The sequence below is a fragment of the Melanotaenia boesemani genome, chromosome 8 (assembly GCF_017639745.1).
Source record: "Melanotaenia boesemani isolate fMelBoe1 chromosome 8, fMelBoe1.pri, whole genome shotgun sequence".
Taxonomy (NCBI): Eukaryota; Metazoa; Chordata; class Actinopteri; order Atheriniformes; family Melanotaeniidae; genus Melanotaenia; species Melanotaenia boesemani.
This window is the reverse complement of record NC_055689.1, coordinates 1,766,389-1,788,708: the sequence shown is the minus strand read 5'-3', so window position 1 is coordinate 1,788,708 and position 22,320 is coordinate 1,766,389. Positions and strand designations below refer to the sequence as shown.

General features: G+C 42.8%; 2 protein-coding genes across 5 annotated transcripts in view; both read right to left on the bottom strand.

Annotated features, from left to right (window-relative positions):
• Positions 1-2,228: 2,228 nt before the first annotated feature.
• Positions 2,229-20,658, bottom strand: dnai4 (dynein axonemal intermediate chain 4). 4 transcript variants are annotated; one of them, XR_006011293.1, is made up of 18 exons: positions 20,531-20,658; positions 20,261-20,414; positions 18,141-18,304; positions 17,852-17,958; positions 17,562-17,718; positions 17,259-17,395; positions 13,454-13,609; positions 13,060-13,245; positions 12,808-12,959; positions 11,527-11,613; positions 11,288-11,439; positions 11,020-11,180; positions 7,495-7,619; positions 7,286-7,384; positions 5,937-6,163; positions 3,060-3,213; positions 2,812-2,961; positions 2,229-2,428 (listed from the first exon to the last, which is right to left on the bottom strand). XR_006011293.1 is itself a non-coding variant. In XM_041992621.1 (18 exons), the coding sequence occupies exons 1-17, from the start codon at positions 20,581-20,583 to the stop codon at positions 2,914-2,916; spliced, it is 2,319 nt and encodes a 772-aa protein (XP_041848555.1). In that variant the 5' UTR covers positions 20,584-20,658; the 3' UTR covers positions 2,229-2,428; positions 2,882-2,913. The 4 variants fall into 4 exon arrangements, 3 of the variants coding, with proteins under 3 accessions (XP_041848555.1, XP_041848554.1, XP_041848556.1); XM_041992621.1 differs by having other exon boundaries at positions 2,882-2,961; XM_041992620.1 differs by having other exon boundaries at positions 2,229-2,961.
• Positions 14,356-22,320, bottom strand: part of LOC121644575 (acyl-coenzyme A thioesterase 11-like) — a 47,974-nt gene continuing 40,009 nt past the window's right edge. Inside the window, exon 18 of the transcript XR_006011294.1 lies at positions 14,356-14,369. The gene's annotated coding sequence lies outside the window, so the exon portion shown is untranslated. The remainder of the gene's footprint in view (positions 14,370-22,320) is intronic.

Below are 22,320 nucleotides of genomic sequence, written 5' to 3'. Positions count from 1 at the left end.
TTCATTCATTCAGTCAATCATTCATTCATTCATTCAGTCAATCATTCATTCATTCATTCAGGCATTCATTCATTCATTCATTCATTCATTCATTCAGGCATTCATTCATTCATTCAATCATTCATTCATTCATTCAGGCATTCATTCATTCATTCAGTCAATCATTCATTCATTCATTCATTCATTCATTCAATCATTCATTCATTCATTCATTCATTCATTCATTCAGGCATTCATTCATTCAATCATTCATTCATTCATTCAGGCATTCATTCATTCAGGCATTCATTCATTCATTCATTGCCACAAATATTGATTTTGCTAAATGTAAATGAAACTTAGTTTCAGGACTGTTACTAACCTTGAGTTGACTCACATTAAGTTCTATTTTTCATGCTTTGGGACTTGTTGCATCTCTGGTTTATTGAAAATAAATATGTGTGTAACACAGAGTTCAGTTCTGAGCAGAGCTTTGTTTCTGAGATGAATGAAGGGTGACATTCAGACAAGCTGAGTCATGTTATGTTCTACATGTGATTAATGACTGATGATGTGTTTGTGGATCTTCTGGTCTATAAAGTCTGGGACTGTGGCTCCTGCAAGAGTTCAGAGTTGTTTTTCAGAGAGGAGGAAGCCAGCCAGCTGATCTACAGTTAAGGGCCTAGTTCAGCTTCTTATGATCTTTCTGTGTTTAACAACCACCAAACAGTTTTGACCATGAAAGCAGCAGTAAAGGTGAACGTCCACCATATTGTGCTAAGAGGAATGACTTCATGTTTAACTTCTTTTTGCAGATATAGATTTCTTTACAGACAGAACCTCAAACTGGGTCTGTCTTTGAACATAAACCAGATGATTTACACATGATCATTTTATTTTAGTTTAGTTTATTCACACACTCATCTAAAGGAGAGTTATAAAACTGTGAGTGACTGTTTAAAGCTTATCGAGGGAGGCTGGATACTAACAATTTTAACATCATACAAAACTGTTATTCCAACTATTCAGTTAATGATGATTCAACTTATTTACTTTGGTTCAGTAAGTTTTTTCCAACTTGATGAACTATATTTGGTCTTCAGTTGATAGAGTCCAAGTAAATTTACAATAATAACCTTATTTGTAAAATTTTCATTCCTTTAACTCCAAGTTTGTCCAGCAAAACTGCTTCATTCTAAAAGAAAGAAAATCTGTCAAAAACACCACGTTAACTGTGATAACTAATTTATGTAATTAATTCGTTAACATTTTTAACGCATGCGCAGCATCCGTAATTTATGATGGCGAGTCATGGAGCTGACCGGCTGGTTGGCTGTATGGATGGATTTGAGAGTGTCACACCGGTAGCGGATGAGGGTGTTTTAGCACCCACACTTTTCTCGCGTTTTTAAAACCTTTTCATGTAGCTGTACAGAAACCCGTTCCGGTCGTCTCGGTGTCTGCCCCCCCTCCCTCTCCTGTTGTTCCGTGACTGGCTGTCGGTGATCAGCTGATCAGCTTTTCTCTCTTGTTGTGAGTGTTTATCACTCAGCTGAAAAGAAGGAAAGTAGTGGTTCGTGGTTCATACTGGAACCCAAAGGTATTGTTTTTGGATGTGCTAGCTAAGGTGCTAAGCTACATGTACCAGTCTCATGTCAGTCAGAGCCATGTTACTGTCATGTGAAGCTGAAGAATGAAACATGTTAACAGCAACCTGTTTCAGTTAGATATGGTTTGCCTTTATTTCCTATAACTTGTCAGTATTAATGAGGTTTTAGTGACACAGCTGTAAAACGTACTGGTCATCAGACAGACATGCACACGTCTATGAAGATAGATCTGGTTCAGATATCTAGAGAGAGTGAAACAGGAAAAGGAAGCAAGGAGACGTCTTCTCTAGATCACTGGTGCTGTGCAGATGTAGGAGACACAGGTCTGATCATTAGAGGTCATTTAGAGGATTAGAAGCAGGTTGTAAAATACAAACCAGAGCAGGCCCTTCACTAACACAGTAGCTGGCTGGTGGTAGAAAGGATTTATACTTCAGATATACAGGGGCAGGTCTAGAAATGTTCTGATGGGGAACCAGGCCAGGAAAAGAAGGCACAAATAAGATATTTTTATTATATATTGAACTGATTATTACAACTAAAGTGATCATCTGTAAAAAAAAGCAAATAAAAACCCAAGTTAGCTTTAGCTCTTTCAGTTAATACAGTAAAAATGGGCGGCAGATTTCAGGCATAGTCGATTTAAAAATGTAATAATTTGACAGCCCTAATTTATATATAAATATATATAATAAAAACCAAGTATGAGATGACTGCTGATAATTTAAGTTTCATTTAGACAAATGATGACGTATTTTTTTCACCTTTCAGATCGCCGGTCCTTTACTGCCCTCTTAGCAAGACAGTCTGAGATGTCACGATATCACCAGATCTTCTGTCTTAAATTCAAATGAGCAAAGTCCTGTTGGCTCAACATGACAGAATCTAACAAGTTAAGTTGTTGAAACTCATGCAAATTGTACAAGATTTAGTTACCATCACCTTGGAAAGAGGAAACATGAAATCATTTTGTTTAAATTATGTCTCAGACTCTTAGAAATATCAAAAACATCAGTTTTCACATTTTTGAGTGATGGGTTGCAGCCATTGTTAAGGTGCATCAGCAGCTATTGTCGGCCAGGTAGAAGTGCCATCTACACCTTTGCAACCAATTTAACGTCCAGTGTTAAATAAATTCCAGTACACTGGTTTCCGTTTTCCGAGTAAGACACAATAAAAACCAGCAATATTCAGTATTCTCATTATAGTAAACTGGAAAGACCTGATAACTCCCTCTTTTCAGAGTGTCATCAGTTTCCTGAATCTTGTAACCCGGGATTTTCCATCCTTACTGGGTAAATCGCCATGGTAACTTAAGCTGAGCTTAAGCTCTGGGAGCTGCAGAACGGAGGAGGTCATTCAGAACGTTCCCCTGAAAGGTGAGAACCAGAGACAAGTTTGTGTGTTTGCTAACACAGACAGAAGAACATGTTATAGACATCCAAATAATTCTTGTCCCCCTGGTTTTACCTGGTTGTGTTCTTCAACACAGAGGTTCTTGAGCTGGTAGAAGGTCACCTGTCCATAACTGTCTCCGACCACAACACAGTCTGTCTTAGAAGCAAATAGTAGGGACGTCATCCTCACACCAGGAGCAGCAGGCTGCACAATAACTGGATCTAGTCTGAAGAAAAAACACCGTTCCTTTGCTTTTATGTGTCAGGCTGTACAGCAACTCAGGATATATTACACCAGGTCAGTATTTAGATTAGAAAAATGAAGCAAAAAGCAAACAAGGTGCTTTTAATCAAATACATCCTTACCTGATCACCAGCGTTATAAAGACAGAGGTTTTGGCTATTTTCTGGTCTGGCCCTTCGATCAGGAATGGTTATAAGGACATTTTTTAAACAATATGCTGCCTGTTATTTTATAGAAAGAGGTTGGATTTAATCCTTGTGGGTAATTAGAGGATTTTTTGTCCTTTCAGGTCATTTTTCTCTTAATTTCTGGCCTTCATTCTGGTTGTGTTTCTCCATAAGGGAGGGTATTTTGTAAGAAATTCTTTCTCTTTAATAAACTTAAGAATTCCAGTTTTTCTTACAAATCCACAGGACGCCAGGCATGAATTTACCACTCTTTCATGACATTAGTGAACAAAAAAGTTATTTCCTAAAAACTACTATAAAATATTGCAGGTTAATATTTTTCTACTTTTTTTGGCTCAAATCACAACATGAGCTTTGTTCATAATCAAAATGACCAAACTTGTAATCATTAAAATGATCATAACCCTTTCAGGACCAGTTTGATTACTGATTTTTTATTTATTTATTTATTTTTTTTTGGTGTGTGTGTGTGTGTGTTTTGATAAAACAGTGGCATTAAACTGGCATTTATAGGCTTAAAATAATTTAGAACATAACTAGGGCTGTCAAATTATTAAATTTTTTAATCAGATTAATCACAGCTTTCAGTTGAATCACAAATTTCAAATCATTTCAAAATGATTGATCACCATTTGCGACCTAAAATCTGCCCGTTTTTACTGCATCGCATCACCAGAAAGAGCCGATGCTACAAACATTTACTGTTAACTGAGCTTCTCTTGGGTAAACGTCAGATGTCCAAAGGTCAGTAAATGCAGCATGTAACGTGCTTCTATATGTTGTTCTAAATCATCTCCACCGTGTTGTAGATCATAATGCAGAATTCATACACCATCATCTCTCCAACCGTCTCCATGGTGATCATTTCTGTCCTAAAACCAGCAGATGTGACGACTGAAGTTAAACAGCCGACACTGATGAAGAAACTCTGATAAAACTGATGATCTGGATAAAAACAGCTTTTTCCTTTTATCATTGAAGTGAGTGTTTGTGCAGCAGAGATAAAAGTCCTACAGCAGCTTCACCCAAAGTAAACACCTGCTGATAAAACACATCACTGGCTGCTTGTTTTACTTTTTTTTTTTTTTTTTTACTTTTTTTACATTAGATCAGAGGTCACTAACAAGCAGACTGCGGTCCGGATCCAGACCCAGAACCAGTCCCACATGGACCCGGAGTTAAAATATAAAATCTGACCGGGTGCTTTCATTTTAACTGGCGCACCTTTTACAGTCTTTACGGTAGTGGTCAGCAAACACGCGGGCCAATTACATGTGAGGTAAGCCATCCCACGTGGTTCACTCAGCCAATCAGTGTCTGAGGCTCCCGACGCAGAGTTGTTTGCTTGATCAAACAAAGCAGGGATAAAGACGAATGCGCTGGAGAAAGGCAGTAGAGTTGCTAAATCTGTCTGTCATCAGCGACTTTGACTTGGTTTTTCTGTTAAGTCTCTTGCAAATATCGTCACTTGCGGGTTCTCATCTGTGCTCCCCTTTTCCTGGTCAGTGCTCCTGTCTGGCCCCCCATTAGAACTTTTCCAAACCCGCTCCTGGATAGCTGAAGCATAAACCCTGTCTACCACCAGCCAGCTACTGTGTTAGAGAAGGGCCTGCCAACCTGTCCTACAACCTGCTTCTAATCCTCTGTTCACCACATTTATGACCTCTAAATGATCAGACCTGTGTCTCCTACATCTGCACAGCACCAGTGATCTAGAGAAGACGTCTCCTTGCTTCCTTTTCCTGTTTCACTCTCTCTAGATATCTGAACCAGATCTATCTTCATAGACGTGTGCATGTCTGTCTGATGACCAGTACGTTTTACAGTAAAACAGTGCAGAGCTCTGCGCTCTGGACTCTTTTAAAAAGCAGTTGAAGACTGTTTTATTCAGGAAAGCTTTTGGTGGATGGTTGTTATGTATTTAATTAAATTATTAGGTTGTTTTATTGCTGCCATTTTATTTAAAGCTCGTTGTGATTTTTATCTGTGAAAAGTGCTTTATAAATAAAGTTTTACTTTCTTTGCTTACATATTTGGTATTTTTGATTAGGACTAAAGTTGATTGAAAGATTTGAGACAAAATGTGGAAAAATGTTAATCTGTCATTTGTTCATAGCAGTTTTTTGGGAAATAACTTATTCATCTTTGAATGGTCCAAAAGATTTATCCATTAAATATCTGACACTGCGAAAAAAGAAAAAGTCTTGCAGCTTCGTTTTAAAAGTAAAGTTTAAAGCTATGATAAACAAAATTGTAGAACTCTGAGTAGAAAACTAATCTCACATGACCCCAGAAACCAGGACTCAAGATATTTAAGTTTGAAAAGAAGTTTCTCTTCCCAAGATGCAATGCACAAAATAAAAAAAAAAATACAGGTAAAACTACTGTGAAAAGTAGTGAAAAAACAGAAAATTCCTTCAGATTTTTACGGAATTTTCTACGGGTTTGACGGGAAACCTCAGACAGAAAAAAAGACAGAAAACAAAGCAAACAGATTCTTCTTCCCAGACAAACTTACAAGCTTGAATTCAGGTTCCAGATCTCAAGCTGCCTCTCATTAACAGCTCCGAATACCATGGCCCATTTTGGGGACCATTTGATGTCGCACACAGCCGTCTGGGTAGACGTTAAGCCTAAGACGGGACCCTGGTGGTCCTGCCGCCACAGCTGGATGGTCCAGTCAGCACAGCAGCTCAGGAAGACGTGAGGATCGGACGGACACCATGTGATGCAGTTCACAGCAAACTAGCAGGAAACAGGAGAAAGGACATTACTGAGGTCATCTGTTATCAGCGGCTATAACCAGCTGTTTCAAGTAGGAAAGTCTCATAAAGAAAGAATCTACTGGAATTAAAAGAAACCAGAGTCTGAGAAGTTGTGTGAATTTAATTTAATCGTATTAACTGGAAACCATCAACTGTTACTAATTTTAAATATGTGGCCTCTTATCACCAGGCAGACTGACCTGCACATCGGAGATGATAGAAAGGCAGCAGGAATTTCAGCAAGCACTGGTTCCACCCAGGGTATATAATCTGTGTGATTCTATCGTATCAATATTGAGCAAAACCTCTGAGGAATGTTTCCAACACCTTGCTCAATCTATCACACCGAAAATTACGGCAGTTCTGGAGGAAAAAGGCGGTCTGACCTGGTCCTAGAAGGTGGTCCTGATAAAGTGGAGGGTGGTGTATTTTTTAGTTTCAGCTGTTTAAGATCAGAGTTTGATGAAATGAAAAATGCTTTATTTATCCCACAGGGAAACTGTGCCATTGTAACAGTATTTTTCTTCTCATTTATAAATAAAAACAATAATTAATTAGAAGAAGATGGTGACTTGCTGCGGAGGGAGATGCCTGCTGGCTACCTTGCTTCTCTTACATTGGGCATGAAGAAGTCTCTCACGAAACATGCTATGTTGTTGTCTGTTTGTTGTTCTTACAAGATGCTACCTCCAGTGCAGATCAGGGGAGCTTTATTTCATCTTGTCAAGTAAAGGGGATCTTTTTATGGTTTCCTTCACTAAACATTACGATCAAGAAAAAACAGTTTGCTACACTCCACTGATTTTTGTTTGCAGGTTGGAGAAAATTGTTTTGCAGAAGCTAGCCAGGTCATATAACTAAAAATTAAAATAGTCTTAATCCCAAACTTTCATATTTCAGTCTCAACTCAGCTGAAATGTGTCCTTTGTGATCATGGCCTATACATTTGGAGTCTTATCCATCATGCCAGACCATCAGGGTCTGATCTCATTCAGCAATGACCCCAAATATCCAGTTAGGATCATAAAGATCTAATTTCAGGCCTGAAAAATAAATAACCATGTGGAACTAAATCAAATGCCTCCGGAGAAGATGGACTTACAAGGTGTTTCCTGTAAGTCTCCAGAAAGTGCTGACTGTTGGAGCAGGAGCACTTGTGGATCAGACCTTCACATGTACCAACCAAGTAGATGCTGGAGTCCTGCAGGAATGAGGTGACATGGGTAAAAACGGTGATGAAAGAATACAACAAAAGAGCAGGATCAGTCTCAGGAAATAAAACTAAGCTGCCAAACGTCGTTAGCAACTCACTGTTGGATGGAAGTCGAAGCACAGACCAGGATTCAGTGGAGACACAACACTTCTCGCCATCTCCACAGTCTTGTTTCCTCCAGCTTTCCGCATAGTGTTGCTGATACTCTCCAGCTTCATCAGGTCTATGATAGTAATAAAAATGTTTTCAGGATAAAAAAATGCTAGTCTGAGGCTTGCTCCTCTGCTTATTCTCATTTTACTGGTTTTATGATCCATATCATGCTACCAGACTCAATGATGTCCATCTTGCTTGTGCCAGTGATAAAGGTCAAAACTGGAGAAGTTGGTTGCCTGGATAATTATAGGCCTATAACGTTAGCCAGTGTCTTATCCATGGTTACTGAAAGAATCCTGTTTGCAGGGTGAGTAGGTAGATTACTTCCCTTGATTATCAGTTTGGTTTTGAACCAAAGCTCTGCACTGACATGTAGATATACTCTTAAAGAAATAGTGAACCTCTACAAGGACAAAAACTCACCTGTACTCGTGTTTTATTGATGCTTCCAAAGCATTTGACTGAATAAATCATAAACAATCATTTATTAAGTTAAAACAACAGAGATTGTCTGGGTATAACGTGAAGGTTCTTGTCTACTGGTATGCAAACCAGAAAATTCACATCATATGAGGTGGTAGTATATCTGTATCTTTTAGAGTGTTCAGTGGCATCAGGAAGGGTGTAATCTTGTCCCGTTATATTTAATCTATACATAAATAAGCTGTCTATGAGATTGAGAGCATGTAACACTGGCTATTTAATTGGTGGAGTGCAGGTGAACTATTTAATGTTCGCAGATGACCTTGTCACCTTCAGTCCGAGTATGGCAGGGTTGCAGCAACTTCTCAGTATATGTACAGGTTCCTTGTTTAAAGCCTATTGTACACCATTTTACACGGCCCATCTGTGGTCATCTTAAAAAAATCTCCCATACAGACGTTCAAGTTGCAGACAACGATGCTATGAGAATAGAGAGGAGGGATGCCACCAGATGTTTGTCAATGCAGGAGTGAGCACACTCAAAGCACTTCTGAGAAACCTAATGTTTATGTTTATGCAACATCTGGATGTTTCCACAAATTGTCACAGGGCTGTCACAGTGGATGTTACAGTGGATGATCTGCTCAGGCCACTGCAGAAGGACAGACAACAGCTGGAGGAGATGGAAAAAGCTGGAAGCTATCATCATAGCATCTCAAATCCATACTCATCCAGACTGAGGATATACTAGCTGAGATGTCTGTACTTTCTTAGGTGATCCTGATGGTCTTTCTGTGATTTTATGTGTATATATTTTCTCGCTATATATATTCTGTTTTATGCATATTTTATAGACCTGAGTCTGTTTATTAAATTTGATTTGATTTAATTTGAAATGGTAGTGATCCTGAAATGTTCTAGAAAGGTTTAGTATATCCCACAATATTTGGGCTAAATATGTAAAAAAGGTCTAAAGGTATTCTTTACAGTTTTAGCTCCTCAAAGACCTTCAAGTGTTACAGTGCAAATACAATAATGTATAGTGAGTGTGCAACATATTCACTTTATCAGAGACACCTTCTTGTACTGGGTTGGACCCCCTTTCCCTCCAGAACTGCCTTAATTCTTGGTGTGATAGACTCAACAAGGTGGTGGAAACATTCCTCAGAGACGTTGCTTCACAATGACATGATAGCATCACACATATTATATACCTTAATGGAAGCCTGTGCTTATCTGATTTCCTGTTGTCTTTCTATCATCTCCAACCCATCTGCCCATTCTCCTCTGACCTCTGACACCATCCAGACATCCTGGTCCAGACAACTGCTGCTCTGGATATTTTCTCTTCTTCAGACCATTCTCTGGAAACCCTGGAGATGGTTGTGGGTGGAAATCCCAGTAAACACTCAGACCAACAACCATGCCACATTCAAAGACTCTTAAATCCCCTTTCCTTCTCATCCTGATGCTCAGTTTGAACTTCAGCAGGCTGTCTTCACCATGGCTACATGCTGCCGTGATTGGCTGGTTGGATATATAATAGGTGGAGCTGATAAAATGGACAGTGGGTGATTGCAAAAATGTGAAAATTGATGATCGTGGGGCCATTTAGGTGGCCCGGCTCCCAACTCATTGTGGTCACTGCCCCTCATTTTAATTGCACACAACACACACTACATAAACAGTCAGGAGCAGGGAGGGAGATGGTATTGGGGACCCCTCACACCCCTGTTCCCCCTGTGTGTGGCCGGGGGCAGGCGGGGGGAGGTGGTTGCCCCGGGGCCGGGTCCCGGGGTGGCTGCGCTGGTGGGCTGCTGGCTCTGTGGGTGTTGGGTCAAGGGGGGGTGCTTGGGGCTCGCTGTCCTCTGGTCCACCTGGGGTGTCCCCCACGAGGCATAGTGGGTGGGTTGTGTGTGGCATGACTGTGTGGTGGTGAGTACTTGTGGGTGCGGCGCAGGGGAGGGTGTGAGTGTGGGGTTATATAGGGTGCAGATTGGAGTAGGTGGGGAGTGGGGGGAGGGGGCCGATAGCACCCTGGTTCCCGGGGTGTGCGGCTGGAACATCGGGGTGTGTGCTGGCCTACGCCGGGTGGCTGTCTGGGGGGGCCTGGTCCTCCTAGGCATGTTGCGGGCCCTCTGCCTTTGGGGGGTGGGGCGGCCGCCTCTGGGCTCCTGGGGCCCTGGGCCCTTCGCTTGGACTGCCCTGGGTGGCCGGTCCCTAGCGGGGCCGGCGGCTGCTGATCTTGGCCCACTGGAACCTGTGCCCCGGGACCGTGGGGGGCTCTTGCTGGGGCTCTCCTCTGCCTCCCTTCGGGTGGGGCTGGAGTCATCTTTGTGGTGGGGTGGCTTGGGTTGGTGCTCCGGGTCTGCTGCTGGGGGCCCGGGCCTCTGGCCCTGGTCTGCCTCTGGCCTCCGTGGAGGCGTGGTCGCATTTGCATGATCTCAGTCACCACTCTTCATCACTGATCACTCCTTGTTTCTCATGCTCTGTATGCTGACACAGTCACTGAGTTGTCCAGTGGGTTTTAATACTAAGCGATAATTTTTTTTTTTTCCTGTGAGTTAGTATCTGGTCGCTGTTATGTCTTTTTGATTTGGTTATTATTTAAAAAAACTCTTAATGACTAGCAGCCCTGTTTTTTCTGTGTGTGTGTTTCTGCTTTTGTAAAAGTTGTAGGAAATTTTCTGGTGTGTTCATGTACAAGTGTAACAGTTTGTTGTCTGGTGATGGTGTGGATTGAAGGGTCGTTTTCCTTCTGTCTGTGATCTTTTTGTCTCTTTTCTTCTTTCCCTTTTGCTCTTTTTGCTATTTTCCATCTTTTTCTGTCCCCTCCGGTCAGGTCCAGCAAGATTACATAGATTCCGTTATTCAAAGTAAATAAATAAATTAATTAATCACATTATCAAGAGGAGCCTTACCCATAGGCCTCCCCTTGGTAGAGCAAATTTATTCAGCACGATACAGCAACCAGATTATCATTTTGCTGCTTTGACGCTGGACAGTACAAAAAAAAAAAAAAAAAAGAAAATTGATGATTGTACCTATACAGTCCAGGCCCCCGTTGAAGATGAACCACTTGCTGATCCGGCCATCTGCACCCACAGAGAAGAGAGCCTCCACCTTTTCCTCTCCTGTTAAGATCAGCTTCTGTTGGTTCCACCTGAGCTGCCACACTGGCCCTACGTGCCTCTTGGGACATTCACTGCAGAGATACCCACAGAAAGAGGGCAACAGCATAAGGGATTCTAAGTTTACTTTTAGCTTGTGGTTCAGCAACTATCAACACGCACACACACACACAGTCCTCACCGGCTACTGATGACATTTGACTTATCTGGACTCTGCACATTGTAGATGGCTATGCTGCCATCATACATGCCCACGGCCAGCTGAGTGGGACTGCTGACTGAGAAATCCAAACAAGTCACAGCACTTTCACAGTGGATGATCTGCTCAGGCCACTGCAGGAGGACAGACACAACAGCTGGAGAAGATATAAAAAGCTGGAAGGTGTGAGACACCTAAATGAGGTCTACATAAAGCCATACCGTGGGGTTTTTGATGGACCAGCAACAAACCAGACCTGGCTTCAGGTTCTTGGAGTCAAACTCACCATAGCCCACTGCCAGGAGGTCCTAGCCATGAAAACAAAAAAATGTTGATGAGCTATAGTAAAGATTATGTAGCAGAATCTTAAAATGACATTAAATGATCAATGGACTAATTGCATCCTATGACAATAAAATGGCATCCATGTTGGATAAAAACAGGTCAACAATAAATCCTGACCAGGAAACACAGAGTTAGCTTGGCTTCAGATCCCACAGGTTAGAATCACAAAGAAAATGTGCTTTGTGGACTTGGAGATGGCTTTCAACCATGTCCCTAGGAGTCCTGTGGGTAGTGCTTTGGGTACCAGACCCTCTGATAAGGACTTTTTAGCCCCTGTATGACTGGTGCCAGAGCTTGGTCCGTATTGCTAGCACTAAGTTGCACCTGTTTTATTGGACTCCTCCAAGGCTACTTCTAGGATCAGCTGAGGTGTTGAGGGGATCTGGTTCGATGGCCTCAGGATTGGGTCTCTGCTCTTTGCAGATGATGTGGTTCTGTTGGCTTCATCAGGACCATAATCTCCAGCTCTTCCTGGAGTGATTCACAGCAGAGTGTGAAGCAGCTGGGATGAGAATCAGCACCTCCAAATCCGAGAACATGGTCCTCAGCTGGAAAAGGATGCAGTGACCTCTCCAGGTTGGAAATGAGATCCTGCCCCTTGTGAAGGAGTTCAAGTATCTCAAGATCTTTTTCAGGATAGAGGGAAAGATGAAGCGAGAGATCAACAGCTGGATCGGTGCAGTGATGCGGACACTGCCTCGATCTGTCAAGGTGAAGAAGGAGCAGCTCTCGATCTACATTCCCACCCTCACCTATGGTCACCAGCTGTTGGTAGTCACCAAAATCGTACGGGAGGGACTTTGTTTCTCAGCTGGCCAGGGCATGCCTCGGATTCCCCCAGAAGAGCTGGTAGAAGTGGTCGGAAGAGAAAGTTCTGGGATTCTCTGGATAAGGGATTTGTGTGTGGATGGATGGATGGATGGATGGATGGATAGATCAGTGGGTGGATGGATGTGTGGATGGATGGACAGATGTGTGGATGGACGGACGGATGTCACAAAACACATTTCCAGAAACTTTCCAACAGTACACCAAGCTGCTAAAAAAGATTCTAACAATCAGTATCAATGAGGATATGAATAAGTTTTCTAACTTCTGTTTAGTCTTTGAACTTTACTGTTTCTATGTTTGTTGAGTTCAAGGCTGGTTTCTGTCACCTGGTTCTTCTTATTCCAGCTCATGCTGCTGACACTCAGTCCTTTGCTGAGCTCGCAGCTGAAAACCCAGAGACACTCCAGGGACGGAGACCGGGAGAGCTGCATATCTTCTCTCTGCTCCTTTTCCTCAGACCTCTCTGGTCTGTCTGGATCTGACAGAATCAGAACATTCAGAATCAGTCATGTGAATGGCTGCATCTCATTCAGCATCCATGAGAAACAGCGGCCTCTGGTGGTGATGGCTGAGATCACCTTTCAGTACAGGCAGCTGTCTGTAAACAGCCAGCTGAGGCTGGAAGTGGTTCCAAAGGATGCTCCTCTCCATTACAAGCAAGGAATGCTGAAATGTCTCTGACAGCATGGTGAGCTGCGAGTCCGACTCTGGGTTCAAAATTATCCCCAGTGTTTCCACTTCCTTCAGCGAACTGGAACCACTGACTGAAGAAAGACACAGAGAGAGATGTTAACAAGGGATAGACAAAGTAAAAAGTGGAACAGGTAAAGGTAGAGACATGAACATAAGTAAAAGTAAGAACTTAATAAATACCAAAATGCTAACAAAAGAAGTAACTGTTCATCCACTCATCATGTTCCCTGTCAACACAGACAAAAGAAATAAATTCCAATAAGAGTCTTTCAGTGTTACCTGTAGTAGCTGTGCTGGTCACTGACATGCTCCGGTCTCCACTTCTGTTAGAGTCCACATCAGCCTTAGTGTAGTCTGTCTGCTCAGATTCAGGACTTTGGGCTGTTTCTTCTTGTTCAGGGTCCATGTACAAGTCAAAGGTGGAAACAGCCGTGGCTGTGGACATTGAAGCACACTTGGTTACAGCTGCACGTCATCCTTCAGCTGCTGGTTGTGTCGGTGGTGTCCAGAGAACAACGTGGACTACAGAGACAGCTGAGGAATGCTCTGATGAGGAGGAACGGCCCCAGACCATTAAAGACAGAAAACCACGATTCTTCAGGTGGCCAAATAAAGGAAAGATGGACTTCTAACATTGGCTGAATATCTGAACCAAGCTTCTGGAAATAAATGACTACAGCTCTATAGAAAGATCAGCCTAGATCTTGATGAAATGTCACTGACATGCTTTGGTGAAAATACAGCAAAGAAATGTCACAACTCTTCCTGTTAAACAGATTTTACTGGGTTTTTCTTTGCAGCTCATTTTAAGGCATCAATGTTGCAGCTGAAACACTCAGTTTATTTAAATCCAGGTTAAAGACCCACCTGTTCTCTGCTGCATTTCAGCTGCTGCTTTTATTTAGAAATCCAGATCTGCGTCTTTTTCTGTTAAGCTTGAATTTTTAAACTTGATCACGTTTTAATGCTGTTTTTATCCAATGTTCTTTCTCTTTCCTTTTTCTTTAGTTTTTAATGTTAAATTATGCTTCTTGGGCTGCATGGGGGTGTGGTGGTTAGCAACACGGCCTCACAACAAGAAGGCTGGTGGTCTGAGCCTCGGCTGGGGGGCAGTGGTCTTTCTGTGTGGAGTTTGCATGTTCTCCCCGTGTATGCATGGGTTCTCTCCGGGTAAGAAGTTATGCTTCTTGTTTTCCTTAAAGCACTTTTAATCACCTCTCGTTAAATTGTGCTACAAATAAACTTGCCTTGCCTTCACCTCTCCTTCCTTTTTCCTCTGTAGTTTGTTTTAATGCAGCTCACACTTCCACTTACCATAATGACAGTTGTATTTTCAGATAATCACACTTTTCTTATCTGCATATTAACCCTGAACAGCTGACACGATCTGGCCTCAAATCATGTGTTGAACTCTGCTGTTAAGACTCAGCACCACAGATTATTTTCTGCTGTAAAGAAAACTCACACACGTGAACTGAATTTGAAGTTACAGAGAAAAAATAGTCCATCTGACAAATTATCTTCCATAGTTTACTTGTAATTAAAATTTTTTACAAGTGTTCATTTTGCTTTATAACCTCAACTTAGCGATTACAACTTCCTGAATCTGCTGCTGCAAGTCACAAATGTGCTCTCGCGAGTCACAGCGTGATAAAACTGTAGCCTGATTTTGGCTCATTCCTCGCGAGATATTTCTGCCAAAACTAACTTGTGTCTGAAAATGTGAGAGCAGAGGAGGGTTCGGGGCTTAGCCAATCAGAGTGAACGGTTGTGAGCCCAACGTGGGTCATCAATAGTTGAGCCAATCAGAGTGAATGGTCGTGAGACCAACGTGGGTCATCAATAGCTGAGCCAATCAGAGTGAAAGGTTGTGAGCCCAATGTGTGTCATCAATAGTTGAGCCAATCAGAGTGAACGGTCGTGAGACCAACGTCTCAAGAGTTTCTCTTGTCGCACCTCTTGGCAGCTATCGCTATGGCGCACCAACCTGCGGTAAGTTACTTCATTAACCATCGTTTTGACTACCCCACTGTGTGTTTTAGGAGTAAACGAACATATGCTCTAACAAAATGTATAAAGAATTACATTAAGTAATGAATACACTCTTTGGTGTGTATGAAAGGTGACTGCTGGCTAGCTGAACAAATCTGAACAGTTCTAACTTATAAATGACCAAAAACTAGCCCTGCAAACTCCCATGCCCCCTCAAAGACCCTGAAGAGGGTGTAGAGCTGGTCCACTGTTCCACGACCTGGAGGAAAACCATACTGCTCTTCCTCAATCTGAGGTTCGACTATCCAACGGACCTCTCCAGCACCCCTAAATAGACCTTACCGGGGAGGCTGAGGAGTGTGATCCCCCTGTAGCTGGAGCACACCCTCTGGTCCCTCTTTTTGAAGGGGGGGACCACCACCCCAGTCTGCCAGTCCAGGGGAACTGTCCCCGATGTCCACGCAATGCTGCAGAGGCATGTCAGCCAAGACAACCCTACAGCATCCAGAGCCCTAAGAAATTCTGGGCAGACCTCATCCACCCCCGGGTTAGGGTTGCCACCGAGGAGCTTTTTAACCACCTCAGCGACCTCTGCCCCAGAGATAGGAGAGCCAGCACCAGCTACCACAGACTCTGCTCCCTCATCAGAAGACGTGTTGGTGGGATTGAGAAGGTCTTCGAAGTATTCCCTCCACCGCCTCACAACGTCTCGAGTCGAGGTCAGCAGCCCCCCATCCCCACTGTACACAGTGTTGACGGAGCACTGCTTTCCCCTCCTGAGCCGCCGGATGGTGGACCAGAATCTCCTCGAAGCCGTCTGGAAGTCATTCTCCATGGCCTCTCCAAACTCGTCCCATGCCCGAATTTTTGCCTTAGCGACCGCCGAAGCTGCGCTCCGCTTAGCCTGCCGATACCCATCAGCTGCCTCTGGAGTCCCACAGGCCACAAAGGCCCAATAGGACTCCTTCTTCAGCTTGACGGCATCCCTTACTGCCGGTGTCCACCAACGAGTTCGGGGGTTACCGCCACGACAGGCACAGACGACCTTACGGCCACAGCTGCTGCTGGCTGCCTCGACAAGAGGCACGGAACACAGCCCATTCTGACTAAATGTTCCCCACCTCATGGTTGAAGCTCTGCCAGAGATGGGAGTTGAAACTCTTTCTGACAGAGGACTCTGCCAGATGTTCCCAGCAGACCCTCACAACACGCTTGGGTCTGCCAGGCCTGACCGGCATCCTCCCCCACCATCTAAGCCAACTCACCACCAGGGAATGAACACCCGAGTGAACAGAACATGCGGCCGCAAGTCCAACGAAATGACTACAAAGTCGATCATCGAACTGCGGCCTAGAGGGTCCTGGTGCCAAGTGCACATGTGGACGCTCTTATGTCTGAACAAGGTGTTCATTATGACAGTCCATGACCAGCACAAAAGTCCAACAACAAAACACCACTCGGATTTAGATTGGGGGGGCGTTCCTCCCAATCACGCCCCTCCAGGTCTCGCTGTCATTACCCACATTGAAGTCCCCCAGCAGAACGAAGGAGTCCCTGGAAGAAGTGCTCTCCAACACCCCCTCCATGGACTCCAAAAAGGGTGGGTACTCTGAACTGCTATTTGGTGCATAAGCACAAACAACAGTCAGGACCTGTCCCCCCACCCGAAGGCGGAGGGAGGCTATCCATTCATCCAATGGGGTAAACCCCAACATACAGGTGCCAAGTTGGGGGGGCAATGAGCATGCCCACACCTGCTCGGCGCCTCTCACCACGAGCAACTCCAGAATGGAAGAGGGTCCAGCCCCTCTCGAGGGCAGTGGTTCCAGAGCCCAAGCAGTGCGTCGAGGTGAGTCCAACTATATCTAGACGGAACCGCTCAACCTCGCGCACCAGCTCAGGCTCCTTCCCCGCCAGAGAGGTGACATTCCATGTCCCTAGAGCTAGCTTTTGTCCTTGTCCTTGCTTTCTCCTCATCATAGGGGTGATAATGAGCCAGACAACCAAATACACACTCCACAGGAAAAAGAAGTGATTTTTATTTGAAATGTAGAGAATTAAGCAGAATCAACTAATGCAGACTAAATCTAACCTGCATCCGTCACGCTTACGCTGTCCTTCTGAACCTGTTTGTTCTTCGTCGCTCCGCTCAGCGTCTGCATGGATACATCCACAGGTCTATTCCCTTTTCTCTTCCTACAAACCTCAGCATAGCGGTTTTTTCTCTCCCTGTGAAAACAAAGAGATGACAACAGCTTTAACAGCCAAAGAAGAAAGTATATTTTAAGTTACCTGGAAGCATTGAAACTCATAGGCACATACAAGATTAGTTAGAGAGAATAAAATAAAGATGGGTTGTAAATATTTGATCTTGATGACGGAGGATTTCACTCACACGATGACTTCAGCATTATCAGCATCTGATGCCACAAAGATGGGCTGCATGTCAAATAGTACAATGGTGTCTGTTTCAGAGATAAAGACCTCCACAATCTCTTTTAACATGTCTTCTGTCAACTGCTCTGTCTCTGAGTCTTTTTTCTCCTTCTCGTCTGCCAGGACACATGAAATAAAAGCACAAAGATTTACCTCAGAGGACATTCATGTTAAGATGTGGTAGTCTTCCCTTTTACAAGAGAATGGAAATGTCAGACAAATAAACAAAGAACATGTTTTGTAATGAACCTGGGAAGCTGACGGGCACGTCTCTTTTGAAGAAGGTATCCTCGATCTCCTCGTTGACCGACTCGATGGTAGACTGACTGGATATTCTGCTGCTTCCCAACACTGATCTGAAGACGCAAGAGCTCAGGTTTTACTAAATACGGGATGGATGACCATCAGACACACATCAAGCGAATCAATACCATAAAATGTACAAAAGAGGTCTAAATACTTAAAAAGAAATTGCAAATATAAAACTAATTTGTTTTCTGTACCCTGTGAGGGCAGCAGAAGCAACGTGCTGTGGTACCTGAGGAAAGGCATAGTGAAGCTCCCGGTGGTCATTGTGTGGTCTGATACTAATCCATCAGAGATTTCATCCAGAAAGAACCTGCTGGCTCTGTCCTGGGCTGCTCCTGGTTCTGAGTGACCCAGCTGCATGGGGGTGACGTCATTACCTTCCTCATCCAACACCTGCAAACAGCAGAACATCCAGATACTTTTCATCTAGTTGTCTATATTTCTTTTTAATAATTATGAGTTATGGTGCTGTGTTATAAAGCAGCAAGTGTGAATACAACAGCATAATCTCCCCATAGTTTACTTGAGCAAACTCCTACAAAAGAAACTGTTCAGCGTCTACACTAAGGTTATTTGATAAGCTTTCATTTGTATGAGTTTAACTTCTTTTGTGTACCAAGGAAACTTGTATTTGTCATTTAATACAAATTGATTTGTATAGCACATTTTAATGTAGAAGACAATTCAAAGTGCTTTACATAAAACATTAACAACATCACAGCAGGTGCCAGAAGAAATAACAAGTGCATTAAAACAAACTTTAAAAGGAATAAAAGAAATTAAATAAAAACTGAAAGAAAAAAAAGCTAAAATAAAATATAAAAAAATGACAGAAATAAAGTTCCAGTGCAGGGAATTAACAGTTGTTCTGATAATAGGCAGCAAGTACAGGGTGTGCAGAATTATTAGGCAACTTGTATTTTTGAGGATTAATTTTATTATAGAACAACAACTATGTTCGCAATGAACACAAAAGACTCATAAATATCAAAGCTGAATATGTTTGGAAGTTGGAGTGGGTCTCTTTTTAATTTTAGTATCTTAGGAGGATATCTGTGTGTGCAGGTGACTATTACTGTGCATAATTATTAGGCAACTTAACAAAAACCAAATATATACCCATTTCACTTATTTATTTTCACCAGGGAAACCAATATAACAACTCAAAATTTACACAAAACAAAAACAACTCAGTGACCAATATAACCACCTTTCTTTGCGAGGACACTCAAAAGCCTGCCATCCATAGATTCTGTCAGTGTCTTGATCTGTTCACGATCAACATTGCGTGCAGCAGCAACCACAGCCTCCCAGACCCTGTTCAGAGAGGTGTACTGTTTTCCCTCCCTGTAGATCTCACATTTGATGAGGGACCACAGGTTCTCTATGGGGTTAAGATCAGGTGAACAAGGAGGCCATGTCATTATTTTTTCTTCTTTTAGACCTTTTCTGGCCAGCCACGCGGTGGAGTACTTGGATGCGTGTGATGGAGCATTGTCCTGCATGAAAATCATGTTTTTCTTGAACGATGCTGACTTCTTCCTGTACCACTGCTTGAAGAAGGTGTCTTCCAGAAACTGGCAGTAGGACTGGGAGTTGAGCTTGACTTCATCTTCAACCCGAAAAGGTCCCACAAGCTCATCTTTGATGATACCAGCCAATACCAGTATCCCACCTCCACCTTGCTGGCGTCTGAGTCGGAGTGGAGCTCTCTGCCCTGTACTGATCCAGCCACGGGCCCATCCATCTGGCCCATCAAGACTCACTCTCATTTCATCAGTCCATAAAACCTTAGAAAAATCAGTCTTATGATATTTCTTGGCCCAGTCTTGACGTTTTATCTTGTGTGTCTTGTTCAGTGGTGGTCGTTTTTCAGCCTTCCTTACCTTGGCCATGTCCCTGAGTATTGCACACCTTGTGCTTCTTGGCACTCCAGTGATGTTGCAGCTCTGAAATATGGCAAAACTGGTGACCAATGGCATCCTGGCAGCTTCACGCTTGATTTTCCTCAGTTCATGGGCAGTTATTTTGCGCCTTGTTTTTTCAACACGCTTCTTGCGACCCTGTTGACCCTGTGAATGAAACGCTTGATTGTTCGATGATCACGCCTCAAAAGCTTGGCAATTTTAAGAGTGCTGCATCCCTCTGCAAGACATCTCACTATTTTTCACTTTTCAGAGTCAACATGCATAAAGAGGATGATGTGGTCAAAATACTCATTTGCCTAATAATTCTGCACACAGTGTAGAAACGTTTTTAACCCTGATGTTAATATATATATATATATATATATATATATATATGAATGAATGAATGAATGAATAAGACCCGAGCCTCGGTGGTAACTACCCGGACGGTTGTTCTGGGGGACTCAATTCTGTCCAGAACTCTGCTGCCTCGACCCAAACTCCGCCGGCTGGACGAACCCACCATGCTGAATGAATGTCTGGAGCTTTGCTGGATTCCATGGCGGCTCACAGACACGTTCACGGCTCGAGAGAAGCTACAACACACCAACAAGGGGACACGACAGTTAGCTGAGTTGCGCGTGCGCCTGCACGCTGTACGTAATGTCCTATGAAAGGTGACAAACTTCGTTTTGAAAAGAAGAAAACTTACGGCCTCAGCAACAGAGAACGTCTCCTTTTGTCTTTAGCCAAATTGGTGGACATTCTAGACTTCTGTTGTTCTCCTACCACGTTGCTATGCCAACTAGACGCCTGCTGTTACCATGGACACAAGGAGAAAACGGGTAGCAAATATGCTGATACTGAATTATCGTTGCCTACTTTGTAAGGCTGTATTGTATCTTTCATTTTTTTAAGTTAATTGTTTGATTAAATGACATTTCTAGCGAACATTACGGAAGCCATGACTTTATTGTTCGCTGGTGTGATGTTTTTCTTTCTTGAGACTTAAGAGTAAACTTAGTTCCCCATTAGGGACAGTAAATAAAGGACTCATGTGTACCAGCTACTTTTCCAGCCTTTTGTTGCTTCTGTCCCAACTTTTTCCAGACGTGTTGCTGCCATCAGCTTCACTACCTTATATTTTCCATCACATGGTGAAACGTCTCAGTTTCATCATCTGACATGTTGGTTATCTGCTACTGGGAATAAAATATGGGTTGATACAAGTGTTTACACACTGGACTTACATCACAAAAATTAAGCTGAAACAGATGAGAAGCTATTCGTTAAGGGTGGTTTTCATTTTCACAAGGAAAGAGAAAGACTATGTGAAAGGTCATAACCAGAATACTGTTTTTCTAGCATGAACGTTTTCTAGACCATCATATGAAAGCCAGTTATATTTTGTGATCCTTTTGATCCTTATAGTTTTTTAGGGCCATAAAAGGTGAAAAGACAACATAAACCCTGCTCTGCAGCCTGGGCTTCAACTAGCTTCACCGGACTTCTTAAAGATGTCAGAGAAGAGTGAAGTTGAAAAAGAATGGCATCTTATCAGCTCAAACACTGCGGCCTCTGCTCTTTAGATAAGGCTCATTCTGATAAGAAATGTATTCCTGCACTGTGTTCTCTCTGATACTCAGTATTTTGAATCTTGAGGACAGTAAAGACCAGGACTGAAGATGGAAACTGGAGAGAATCAGAAAGAAGAAAATAATAGCAGATGTCCAGAGGACGGGCGACACAGGTTGGTGGCAGACATGCTAACAATATAGCGCTAACATTTCAAGCTGAGACATGAGACTTTTGACATGTCCAGGTAAAGACACCTTTTCTGAGGTGGATCGTGGATCATGCTCATGTGATTGGACAGACAGCTGGATGACTGATCCTGCTGGTTTTGTTGTGTCCCTCCAGTATGAAGGCTCAGTCTGACAGTCCAGATTTAGACCCAGATCAAAAGAGGCAGCGGGACCTTTATCTGGGTTGTCTAAGCAAGCAGCACCTGATAATGATATCTCTGGCTGTTGGACTTGTCATGGTGATAATCATCGCTGTCATTCTCACAAAGAACACAGGTATATGCTTCAAGTTGTCTATACATGTAGAACACTAATGAACTCATACTAGGCCTACATGAAATTACTATAAACATTGAAATTTATTCAGCATTTATTCTCTGAAAAAATTTATTTAAATCTATCAACCCCTTTTTATTTTATTTGGGGCTGTTGTGCAACAGTGGGAGAAACAGCACTCAGTCGGGGATGCTTTTTCTCCACAAACAAACTTTTTTTTAAATTTATTTATTTTTTTATTCACTGCATCATAATCACTGCCCACTTCATCAGCTTCACCTGTTCTACTTCCTGTTTACATTAATTTTTAACCAGCCAATAACACAGCAGCATGTAGTCATGTAGACATGGTGAAGATGACCTGCTGAAGCTCAAACTGAAGGACTGAAGCAAATCAAACCAGGTGTAATAATGAACAGGA

Coding starts and splice junctions, on each gene's coding strand:
- dnai4 (XM_041992620.1), bottom strand. CDS start 20,583: ATGTCCACCAATTTGGCTAAAGACAAAAGGAGACGTTCTCTGTTGCTG. Junction 18,305..20,260: donor CCCCCAGAACAACCGTCCGG/GTAGTTACCACC, acceptor TGCTGTTTGCAG/GTGTTGGATGAGGAAGGTAA. Junction 11,440..11,526: donor GGTCCATCAAAAACCCCACG/GTATGGCTTTAT, acceptor GTCCTCCTGCAG/TGGCCTGAGCAGATCATCCA.